The 12,041-nt window shown below is 46.9% G+C and overlaps 5 protein-coding genes across 5 annotated transcripts; 2 read left to right on the top strand and 3 right to left on the bottom strand.

Annotated features, from left to right (window-relative positions):
• Positions 1 to 365: 365 nt before the first annotated feature.
• On the top strand, positions 366 to 1,523 carry F5891DRAFT_1255327 (uncharacterized protein; the record flags this gene model as incomplete). Its single annotated transcript, XM_041369988.1, has 6 exons — positions 366 to 518; positions 574 to 639; positions 694 to 897; positions 946 to 1,154; positions 1,213 to 1,283; positions 1,438 to 1,523. 6 exons carry the CDS (start codon positions 366 to 368, stop codon positions 1,521 to 1,523), a joined length of 789 nt encoding a protein of 262 aa, XP_041230507.1.
• A 295-nt stretch (positions 1,524 to 1,818) lies between these two features.
• Positions 1,819 to 4,160, bottom strand: F5891DRAFT_1183574 (uncharacterized protein; the record flags this gene model as incomplete). The annotated part of the gene is made up of 4 exons (XM_041366298.1): positions 1,819 to 1,976; positions 2,795 to 3,478; positions 3,530 to 3,592; positions 3,641 to 4,160. The coding sequence occupies 4 exons, from the start codon at positions 4,158 to 4,160 to the stop codon at positions 1,819 to 1,821; spliced, it is 1,425 nt and encodes a 474-aa protein (XP_041230508.1).
• A 229-nt stretch (positions 4,161 to 4,389) lies between these two features.
• Positions 4,390 to 6,003, bottom strand: F5891DRAFT_1183575 (uncharacterized protein; the record flags this gene model as incomplete). The annotated part of the gene is made up of 6 exons (XM_041366299.1): positions 4,390 to 4,831; positions 4,883 to 4,947; positions 5,002 to 5,115; positions 5,166 to 5,272; positions 5,319 to 5,368; positions 5,420 to 6,003. 6 exons carry the CDS (start codon positions 6,001 to 6,003, stop codon positions 4,390 to 4,392), a joined length of 1,362 nt encoding a protein of 453 aa, XP_041230509.1.
• Positions 6,004 to 7,685: 1,682 nt separating this feature from the next.
• On the top strand, positions 7,686 to 7,949 carry F5891DRAFT_944367 (uncharacterized protein; the record flags this gene model as incomplete). Its single annotated transcript, XM_041374542.1, has 1 exon — positions 7,686 to 7,949. A coding segment is annotated over one exon (264 nt), but the record flags the coding sequence as incomplete, so codon positions are not given.
• Positions 7,950 to 8,370: 421 nt separating this feature from the next.
• On the bottom strand, positions 8,371 to 9,223 carry F5891DRAFT_976523 (uncharacterized protein; the record flags this gene model as incomplete). Its single annotated transcript, XM_041376609.1, has 4 exons — positions 8,371 to 8,518; positions 8,571 to 8,637; positions 8,693 to 8,714; positions 9,095 to 9,223. 4 exons carry the CDS (start codon positions 9,221 to 9,223, stop codon positions 8,371 to 8,373), a joined length of 366 nt encoding a protein of 121 aa, XP_041230511.1.
• Between the last annotated feature and the right edge of the window lie 2,818 nt (positions 9,224 to 12,041).

Raw genomic sequence — 12,041 nt, forward strand, 5'->3', positions numbered from 1 at the left:
ACGATAACGTTGCTGTACTGGTTCTCCAGCGTGCAAATTTTATGTTTCATCACACGTGTCAAAGATTTGCCCAAAAGCAGGTGGCCGTCCTCCTGGTATGACCTTTTTGGCTCATCAACTCGAACAGGCATGTCATCAGATGATCTATCGATGCTGTGGTTGCACAGAAACTTTACCAAGTGCAAGCACCCGCTGTTATGTCACACATTCTTTATCGAACATCGGTAATTTGTGTTATACTGGCCCGAGGGACGTGCTTATCATCTGAGTCTAACTGTATCTGTCCTTTAGGGTGAACACTTCCGTACTTATACCCCAGTTGTATTTACCATTTGGACCCACACTCTCATCCAAGACTAATAAAGATGCCACCACACAACATTGGTTTCAAATCTCTGCTCCAAGAGATCCCAGAGGTGGAATTCAAGAGAACTCAGAATACTCCTCATCTCACGGGTGGATTTTGTGATGTCTGGAAATGCATCTGGTCCACCTCTTCTAGTGATCAGCCTCTTACAGTGAGCCCAACCCCAAGTATGCGTGTACACACGTTGATTCGTTTGAAATCTCTAGGTTGCAATAAAGTTGGTGAGGGTCGCTGACTCCGAAGAGAAGATATCGGTGGAAAAGACTGCATGGGTAGGATCTCATGTCCCAACATATCAACATCACTTGCATATTTCTGGTTGACAGGTTATACGACGTGAGGCCCATGTCTGGGCCAACTTGGAAGACGACCATGTCCTCTCGCTTCACGGAATCACAACTGGTTTCGGAGTCTTACCAGCATTTGTTTCATCATGGATGACAAATGGGTCTCTCGAAAGCTACCTGAAAAAGGACCCCAAACCTACCACCCTTGGCACCACTTGGAAAAGGTACCGAAGGCCTTTCAGGGTAGGTTTCGTTGTAGGTAGTAACCTGCCTGAAAGCTTACCTCCACAGGGAGGCCTCCCCTTAGATCCTGTTCAGGACTCCACAGAACCTCCAGCGAGGAGGAGCCAAGAGGATGTCAGATTGTTTTCCCGCTCCTCCTTGCACCTCGTGAGCCAAATTAGTTTACTGCTCCTCCTCACACCTCGTGAGCCAAAGTTTGCACTGCCCTCGCTCATTCACAACAATCCTCACGAGCCCTTTGTTCAAAATCATTTCAGGTGCGTTAGTAGTAGTTTTTCTGTCAGTATCGCGAGCCGTTTTTTCAACATCATTCAGGTGCATTAATGGTTTTCTCAACCTCGTGAGCAGCTGGACTCCTTGGGGCAGACGTGCTTCTCAACGACTCGGTCCGTTTTTGAAATCATCCAGGTGTGTTTGCGAGCCATATCTATTGACATGGACATGCTGAACCTCACGAGGAGCTGGAGGTCGGGGCAGACATGTTTCCCGCTCCTCATGAGCCGCTTTTAACATTTAGGTGTATTAATAGTTTTCTATCAGTATCTATTGAGATCGAGATGCTCAACCTTGCAAGGAGCTGGAGCTCGGGGCAGACATGTTTCCCGTTCCTTGCGAGCCGTTTTTAACATTTAGGTGTATTAATAGTTTTCTATCAGTATCTATTGATGTGTAATCATCCTACCTCATGAGCTGTTTCTATTCAATCTTGTGTGTTTTGGAAAATTCTTAGCGGCACATGAACTTTGTATTCAATACTACAAGTACATGAATATCAGTCGGTAGGTTAGGATCACAAGTGCGCAGCAAAGAATACTATGGGTAAATAATGACGCGGGGGAACAACACGCGATTGCAAGAACAATTGCAAGAAACAGCGAGTAGCAGAGCATCCCAAGAAACAGCACAAACCAATGCAATGCTCTAATTGCCTTCAGACTGGGGGGGAGATGACGAGTACTGCATAAGACCAGGTAGTGGGCTCGTTGAATTTGCGCGAATCATCCGTTCATCCTCAGCATATGCAACATAACGAGGCCAGTTTTGACGAGGATCAAGTCCATCATGACGCGGGGCTGGACCTTGATAATGATCATAGATCACCCGGCCATCACGGTATCCTGAGTATTCCTGGCGAGGAGCAGGTACACAACCATCGTGCACGTCCCTTCCTCCATGGTATGCTCCCATCAGGAAAAAACAAAAATCGTGGGAGTTCCAGTGACAGCTATATAGCACTATATAGCCCTAGTAGCCCTATGTAGCTGTCACTAGGGCAACATAGAGCTACAGGAGCTCCAGGAGTAACCTGGAGTGATGGTAGCAAATATTTGTTCCTGTAGCATGCAGGAGTGCTGTAGTAAGCTGTAGTTCAGCGTGCTACAGGTAGCTACAGGAGCTACCGGCTTTCAAGGTCTTCATACCACTACATATAGCTTCACCAGCAGTGATCTTCACAAAGACAAACATATTTAATATATGAACCAATGCAGCAAGCTTTAGAATAACAACATTACTACATAGTAGCTGTTGTGTTGTGAGCAGATGGTAGTATAAATAATAGTTGCTGCCAGTAATTCAACGAAATTTCTTCCAAATCCACGGTAGCTTGTTAAATTATATTACACATGATATATTGTAACAGTCTGATAGCCTAATGGTATGTGTGCCGTTGCATGAATTGTTGGGTGAGAAAGTTAATAGTGAGTTTGAGAGTTCGAATCCTCTTGACTGATTATTTATTTTCTTGTCATAGTTGCCTGTAGTAGTGCTCCTACAAACTACAGTAGTACCTGGTAGCTACTGGTAGCTTACTATGGGATTCTATGGTGAGTACATAGAGGGCACTTGACGACGGGGCTACTCGCACTACCCTGACTATATAGTACTATGTAGTCACTATGTTTTTTCCTGATGCCAGTCCCTTGCTCATAGGATTCTGAGTGCGTAGGATAGTAGGGGTGATGGGGCGGAGGATATGTGTACATGGTGTTGCAAGCATCCATGGAATGTTGAGGCTGACGAGCTGCATTGACACCAGGGACATAATTCACACCACTAGGCAGATGCTGTTGAGTCATGGGCTGGTACTCCATAGAACCACGAGATGGTGGCAGAGGAAGACTTCTATTGCTAACGTGTTGCTGCCCATTAGGTTGGGCAGTTGTGTTGTGCTGATCATAGGGTGCTGGAAGAAGTGAGCGCAGTTGCTCTCGACTCTGAGGGGATGGAGATGAAGGTGTGGGTGAAGGCACCTGCAAATGGTCACTGGCCTGCGTGAACGTATCCTCCATCTTCCCCCTCAAAGGTAAGTCCCATCTAGAGGTTCTGGGGCCTCTGAGTCCTCCTTGCTGTGCGACCTGGGATGTATCATGGCCTCCTTGCGAGGCATCTGGACCTCCTTGCAAGGCATCGGAACCCCCTTGCAGAACCTCCTGGGAGGTGTCGAGACTTCCTTGTCGTGCATCCTGGGCGGTGTTGGAACCTCCTGGTGCATGCGGTTGACGCTTGCCTTCTGAGTACAGCACAGCTTGGCGTGCACTTTCGGATGATCCTGGAATGACTTGTTTGGGCTTTGGAAGTTCTATGAAATGATAAGCGCTGTTCCCAGTAGTGAAACCAATGTAGTACTTACCGCATTGAGTGCGTGGTTGCAACGAGTCCTGTGGGCCATCACGAAGACATAAAGCTTTGTGTCCTGGAAGGAGGGTTATTAAGATCATATAGTGCAAGGGACTTTGCTCACCATCCTGTTCAGTGTCTGGTTCAGTTGCGACGGAGACATAGTGCACTTTCTTTGCGATCTTCTGCTCCTTGCCAGTATCCTTGTCAGCCGCTTTTCCCTTGCCCTTGACGGCTTTTCTCCCCTCGCAAGGTGGTTCAACAACTTGAACGTTGCTTGATGGAGCACGTTGCTTATGTGAGCGATGGCCTCTGGTTCCCTTCACCTTGCGTTTACGAGAAGTGGCGACTTCATCTTCATACTCTGAGTCTTCACTCTCAAGGGCGTCTTTGTCCTCCTTGAACTCATCCTCGGCATCCGATTCAGAGCTGACCTGTATATCGCTGGACATGTCGACAGGAATGACCTCGTGTGCAGGTTTCTTTCCCTTTGAAGCCTTCAATGGACGTGGAGGAGGACAATTCCAGATCTCGACAATTGGGACAAGCTTCTGCTTAGGGATTGTTTGGGATTGTGGAGGCGTGTCATCTATGAGAATGGGGGATGCACAATGGCCTTCCATGCACAATGGCCTTCCATGCATGTTGAGGGCTTCAGCTTCTTGACCTTTGTGCTTGCTGCACTTGGTCCACGACGAGCGATTCCCTGACGATCGATGGTGCCATCAACAAGCATGTGACGACCACACGAATGTAAGGAATCTTCAGGAGGGGCCTCGCTGAATATAATAGGGGATGTTTGGTCTATAAAATGATTAGCTAGCCGTATTGGAAGTGGACTGATTTGCACGTACTCAAGTCTCCATTTTTTTGTCATTCAATGGTCAATCTGCCTGATCGCAAGGCATCCGCAAGTATGACACGTTCACGTTTATCGAAGTCGCTGATGCCTTTGGGTCGTGCAACCGTTACACGTGGCTCTCCTGGCATCAACATGTCTTCAGGATACCCTTTCATCACAAACCAGTGATGCGCCAGCTCGGCAGGCAATAGTTTCCATGGGAAAGTTCCTGACCATGCTGTTAACTTCCCGCCAAGGTCACTGAACATTGAGGTTATGCCAACTTTGATGCATTGTATGTGGTCGGCCAGTGTCTTCCAATCGACATTGTTGGGAACCTCCTGTACCTCGTCATCATCTTCTATTACCCCTGGCATGCGTGTGCGCCGCCCAGGCAATGCTATATTCTTTTTGGAAGGTTTAAGTCCGCCCTCACCATAAACATCCTCAACAACGGCAAGAGAAGCCAGGTGGCTGGAAAAACATCAGTTGAAGTATTGAGACAAGAAAATATGATTGACTTACTATACATGGGCCTTAAAATGCCCCACCATTGTGTTATCATCAGCACGACATCGGGAAGCCCAAAACTAAAAGAACACGCAGTCAGCAAGGCCTATGGTACACTGATGGCTCAAATTTACCTCCTCTGCACCAGGGGTCATGTGTATGTAGCCAATTGATGCATCTTGATTCACGACCTTCCCGCACATAAGCAGCGCTGCTTCGAAGCCATGCTTTGCGGTGGCCAGATCCAGCTGGATGCTCCATCAGCACATGAAAATTAAGTAAACAATGTAAGACTTACCAAGGATGTTACTTTCTTTGTCAACCTCGTGAATTCTTGTGACCATTGTGCAACAGTCAGAGGTGGGCCTGAAGCGATCCGTGTCTCATCAAATGTGTTGAGGATGTCTTGCCAATCATCAGCATATGCATCCTGGAAGGACCTACATATAACATTCGCCTTGGATGGTCAATGTGACTGCATCCCAACATGAGTCAGAACCACTGAACTAAAAGACAGACTTACTGATCACATTCGCATCTTTGCCAGCTCACTGTAGCTCGCACAGGCGATAAGCTTTGAAGTATTGCCCGTAGATGTTCCAGTAATTTGTTCCATTATTGATGCGGCCCCGAGACTTGAGGAATAGATTCAAAACTTGCTGCGTTGGCATGCCAGTCGAGACTACAAGCTCATTGATGGCGCAATCGATGAGGTCAAACTGTTTTTCTATTGCAGTGTTGGCATCTTCTGACCTCTGACCAACGACGGCGGCACCTGAAGGCCCTCCCTGGGTGTCCATCGTGAGGTTTCCCATCATGACAGGGTTGGTGGGAGTGGGAGGGATGACACAGGTTGCAGGAATATTGAGTACAGGTAGGAGTGGAACATGTGGAGGTGTATTATGTTCTGGTGGATGACTCTCGTGCGGTATGAAAAGGTTGGCTGGCTGCATGACATTGAACAATCCTCCAGCCATAGGGTCCCATGATGGGGCTGGGAAATCAAGTGACGAGAAGTCGTAGGTATCTTGTTCACCGCTGCGGATGGGCAGATCTTGTTGGGTCTGTCCCTGCATAGTGATCGGGGGTGGTTGAGGAAGAATCACCTCACAGGGTGCTGGGAATACTTCCTGCATGAAGTGAGGCTCGTGAGGTCCCACAGGCGACCGCTCGCATGACGCACTGCATCTAGAAAATTCTAAGAAGGTGCCTGGAGGTACACGTACCCCACGAAGCACGTCCAGCAGACCTTGGGAAGAACCACCAGAGAAGTGTTCTAAGTGTGAACTCGGCACGCCATCTGATGCATGGCCATCAGAGCCATTGCCTGGAAGCAGCTTCGCTCTATTGCGGGCGCTTTTTCGGACAAGACCACCATCGCGTGAGGTGGGTCTTATGTGAGTGCGAAGTTTGGTAGGAGTCTGGACAGGGGGGGTGATTTTTGACGCCCTCTGCCGATTTGCTCAGAGTGAGGTTCCATAGGTGTGCCAGAGAGGCTAGTCCGTGTTTAAAATGACTGTCTGATGCAACATAGGTCAGTGATAAGTGGTGCAGCTCAAGATGCACTCACCTTTGTCTAAGCAAATACTAGCAATGCTCGAGGGCGACATTGATTCTACTGACGGCAATACGAGTGGGAGGAAAAAAGGCACAAAAAAAGTGTGTGTGATGCTTCCATGCCTTTCATATTTCTGGGAGAGTACCAGAATGCTCGTGTTCCATAGGGACTCACTGACCAAAAGTTACTAGAACAGAAGATTGACAGCAATTCACTGCGTACCTTTGTGATATAACATAAGCGCACTCCTCCAGGAAGGCTCGAAAAACCATGGAAATGGCTAAATGACGAGGTGTTACGCTCGGCGTTGGTTAGACGTCTTAACGTTCAAGGATCAAAGTCAAAGTCAATGTTCTGATGAAGATGAAGCTAGATTGCAGGCCCTGGTCTGCATAGGTCAAGTTAAAGATACAAAGCGTAGAAAGTATGGTATATATAAGGGTATTGAAGCGGAGCTTTAATATGAGTAACAAATAGGAAAAAGAGAAAGAGAATCGTACGATAGAATGTAATAGAATACTATGGAATGATGAGTAAGCATATGTGACAACGTGAAGAAGTGAAAAGATAGAACTGTAACACGAGGGATCCTCCAACTTGGGAGGGAGGCACTGGAGCATCTGAGGGTGCGGGAGGTTAAGACATTGGTCAGACATGAGGTTCCCGCGTGCACCTTAATCAGCCAATAAGCATCATGTGAGTCTTTATTTCACTTTGCCTGGCATTGGCTGTCAAGCAAGAAACACTGCAGAGAGAAATTTTGATGGGAGGGGAGGAATGACAACATGCCATTGAGAGTCGCGGGCTGGGACAGCCTGTGGGAGGTTTTGGAGGGCTGAAATGTATGCCATCAATTACCTCACGGATTATTACTTCATCCAGCATTCACGAAGTCATTGATTATCATGGAAGCACACATCTTATCGATGTATTGTCAATGTCAATTCTCCGCACTACTCCCTCTTAAGCTTACACTAATTGCACTCATGGATTTCACGCAGCTTGACACAATTCTCCAACGTGTGTTGTCGCGCTACAAGGTCAATGAGCAGGAAGTGTTGGATAAATGGATGGAGACGCGAGAGGTCCGGGATCCTGAGGGATGGAAGCTCCTTGAGGGGATACCTTGCATCGTTGGTGGGCTCACAGCACTTCTCGGTAAGTCTCACAGTCAGTTTGTAGTGTAGAACAGCTAAATATTATACAGGGCCCCTGGAAGGCCGAGGAGGAACCATCCTGTGGAAGACTCTGCCTCAGTTTCTAGCCCATCATGGGTACATCCTTGAAAACTACCCTGAAGACATTCTTATGCCCGGCGAGAGACGTCCAACAACTGCGAGGAGCAAGGGCATCAATGACCTCACCACCCTTGAGCGCTTCAAACTTGCGGATGCCCTCAAGAATAATGTCCTCACCATCAAATCTATTGCAACAGATGCCCACAAAAGTCTCGCAAAATCACGTGTCCCTGTCATTGTTGGAGAAGCGCCCACTGCAAATTCACGTCATACTCACGGCCAATGAGAGTTTGTCAATGGCCAGATAGACAGGCATGGGCTGACCCGTCTGGGCAATACTTCTGCTTCAAGTTCTAATGCCACGTCAGCTAATCCGTGCAGACTCTGAGTCTTCATAGAACTCCCACCGGTGCCACCCACATGGAAGTCGAAGGCGAATCAACAACATTCTCTCATTGGACCCGGTCACAGGCAGCTCATCCCACAGATCGCCATTATCAGTGACATGGAGGACGGAGAACAAGAAGTTGATGAGCTTGTCAGTTCGCAGCCTGCAGTTGTGAACTGTGAGCCTCTCGAGCCTCTCACTCATCTTCACCAAATTAATATGACCTACAGGAACCTCCGTTTCATCCTCGCGAGCCTCATTTGTACATGCTCGCACACAATTCGAGCAAGACTTCAATTGATACTACGTAGTAACTACTTTACAAGTCTGGGGATGCCCAGGGTTCCACCATCTCAATGTGTGCTTCATCAATTGCATTTCTGATTTTTTCCTCGCCAATTGCGATGGAATCAACACGATAGTGAACGGCGCCAGGGACACCCAGAATGCAGTTAAGTGCATTCTCCCTATGTCAAAAAGATTAAATACAACATGCGCCTCGAAAAAATCTGTGCTCACCAGCCTGCCACTACACCAATGTAAGCCCCACGCGTCACACAGAAGACTTCTTGACGGGGTTTGACTTCTACTGATATATTATGATATTTTAATGAGAAGGACACATTTGTTAAATGACTCACCTGGAATGTTGTAGAAAACGGCCTTGTATACATGAAGGACAGACAAGTCTGCCAATGATCTCACAGTGTTCTCGTATCAAGGATGGTTCTGATTGATGATGGTGAGCTCTGGTCTTCCTGTGGAGAGTGCACTATTGATAAAGATGACTTGAGGTGAAGTGAAAACACACTCAATGACAAATGGTATGGTCGTCGACATGGTCTGCTGGGGGAAAAATCGTGAGAATCAGTAGAGCATGCTCAATGGTTGAAAAGGCTCGTCTGAGAAGAAATGAGAGATGCCTGCTATTGCATTTGGCTTGCGGAAAGCCAAATGCAATAGCAGGCATCTCTCCAAATCACTCGCTAACTTGCACATAGACTAATCTGGCCGAGGAAGATCGACAGCAATTGACTGTGTACCTGGGTGACAAGACACCGCTCGCTCAAGAGAGTATCATACTCGCCAAATATTGGTTGAGGGATCCTCAAGTCAGGTGGGAGGCACTGGAGCACCTGGAGGAGCAGCTGCCTGCTGGAGGTCTGAGGCATCGCAACATGATTAATTGATTAGCCAATAAGCATTCAAATACAGTTCAAGAAAAATGAAAAACATGTCCCATCTATGCTTGCCTTCACGCAGACTTTGTGGATGATGATTTTTGAATTCTGTGTCGCTTGCTGGTTTGATTGGTACCAATATCTCCCAACATTCGAGTGAAAGGAGGCCCAACCATATACTAAGTAGCTAATTGTGCATACACTTGCATTGAGTCTTTTGGGTCTCTCTACCATCTTTATGGGTCGAAAAGCCAAATATCTAACCTTGGCAGAGAAAACTGCTGCATTGCACCGACAGAAGGTGAACTATGCACAGTCCGAGAGGTACATCATTATACTATGCAGCATACAACGAGTATTCATTGTTATTTGCAGGGGGAAAGCTATTTGTTGACTTCGACATTCTCAAAACTACACCACAGCACATAGCCGCAAAGGCTCATCAAAGCCACCTCTAGTATCATACCACCTTTCACCCTTGCCTCAAGATCTCATCAACCTTGCATTCGCCTCCCTTCCGGATGGTGATTTATTTCATCTCGCTTCCCAAAGCCGTGATAATCTTGACAAGTCAGAGCTCCCTCAATAGGATCATAATCCACTCTACACTATGCCTCCTCCATCCGATACTCCAGCAGAGGCTCGTTTCACAGAAAACCTTGTGCAGGTCATGCACGGCTGTAACTCACGCTTGGAGAAGGAGGAGCTACAACAATGCATACAGAAGTACAACGCAGGAGCAGAAGGTCTTTGCACAGAGTTGAAAGGTGCTATTAGCTCATTGCTGGAACAGTGGTACATATTACAAGACTATGTTTCTGGTACAAAGGACTGTGATAGACACTTTAAGATGGCCAAATGCCTCTTGCAATGGCATGCGCGCAGGATTTATCTCTATCACACTGAGGTTGAGAAAATGTCGAACGGACTTGAGCCATACATTTAGCTACACATTAATACCACAAGTGTATGAAGGTAGTGACAAAACATGGACATATGGTCTTCTTTCAAACCCATACAGTGGCACCCATGCAAAGTTGCTGCGATCATTGCAAGCACCCATAGGCCACAGTCATAGCCATTAGTCTGAACCGCAGTCTTCTGATAGTAAATTAGGAGAAGTGTACGTTTGATGTATAACATACTTACTATCAGCGGTCGCGCAACCCAACCATGGAAGTCAATGTCGAATTTGAACACACATTGATGTTGCCGAGCGATATTGAAAAGCCGAACAATTAATTTCATGATGTCCTAGATGCATTAAGTCTAATGAAAGAAATGCTATGTTAGTACTCACTTTGACTTCACTCTTCCAAGGTCGTTGCTCAGCGAAGCTATCAAAGAGATGAAGCTCCTTGCTCTGGAGGTGCACAATACACAAAACCCAATGACCGACACCTGAGGGCCTATGGATTGGTATAATCCATACATCCTTGGTCCAATAATTAGTCTGTGATATGCTGCGCCAAAGCATGTCGTCTGATGCATTGTACCGAATGCGGGGGAGGTCATGCGTGGACAAAATAGCATATTGTTTGACAGCAGGAGAAGCTTGTAAAGAGTCTAAATAAAGCAACACTGCACAACCGTTGATGAGGCTATTGTTCAGCAGGGAAGTAGGCGATGCGAGGATCTTGATGTCCTTTGGTTTGAAAATTTGCTGTGGGAATGCATCGTGGGCGGGACATACCACAGTTCTGATGATTCCAGGGATAATAACAGTAGTCTCATTCATCGGTGGTACTGCGTCAATAATAACTGGCTAGATAAACTATGAATGCATGGGCACCTGGTAAGGAAAGATGGCTTACCTTGGGAGTGTGCCAGGTGATGAGAGCATGAGGGTCAGCTGGGATATCAATGTCCTCTTCGTCTTCACTGTCAAGAGTGTCAACATTTATGATGTCATCGAGGGCAAGGTGTTCGGGTGGAGGATCATTAAAGGATGTAGCGGCAACCTCTGGATCCTCGGCGCCCTCTTCCTCCTCCACGGAAGTGGTGCATGATATCAATGGAACCCATTGAAGTGCACTTTCTTGGGAGGCACCTGAGATCTGCATCGCCAATGATTCAGCATGTCTTGCGCAAGATTCAAATCATGATGGTGACGCAAGTGGGTTGGACCAGCGAATTTGGAGATGTCAGAGATGCTCCCACTGCTGACGCAGTAAGATGGAAAATCTGATATCTGTGAAGAAATTAGTGCATGTATCAAAGATGACATCAAGAAAAGTACACACTTCCAGGCAACTGTAGAGCGAGTTCTATTGCAGTGAGTTCATCGCCAAACCACCTGCAAAGGTTGTCAGCTTCTAGCCCAAGCCATCTCTGCTCCTCGATGCATCTATCATGCTTTAACATAGCACGTATCCCATCACGGACATCCTGATCATCCAGCCAACGAGGAACATCACCCACTGAAGGTGTAATCCAAATGTCCTTGAAAAGGTCAAGCAAAATTTGATGTGATGAAGGTAACTACCTTCCGAGTTTTTGTGGGTGACTCGGTGTCACCCAATAAAAGGCTTTTACCCCTATATATGCATGTCAGTGCTAGGGCTTTGACATAGAATAAAAAAGACAACCTTGAACTTGAGGTTGACTATGGATGTAATGGATTGATGAGGGAATGTGCATCAAATAGGCCTAGAGAGAAAAGAACCCACCATGTTCAAATTTGGACTTGCATTGCATTGTCGGCGTCAACCAATAGTGACAAAGCCACCAGGAAAGATTCTCGAGGTGTTGGCTCTGCTTGAGGTATGATGCTACATTGATGCACACCTACGGAAGGGGTTAGTAAAAA

Source organism: Suillus fuscotomentosus (assembly GCF_016647785.1).
Source record: "Suillus fuscotomentosus strain FC203 chromosome Unknown F5891scaffold_8, whole genome shotgun sequence".
Lineage (NCBI taxonomy): Eukaryota > Fungi > Basidiomycota > Agaricomycetes > Boletales > Suillaceae > Suillus > Suillus fuscotomentosus.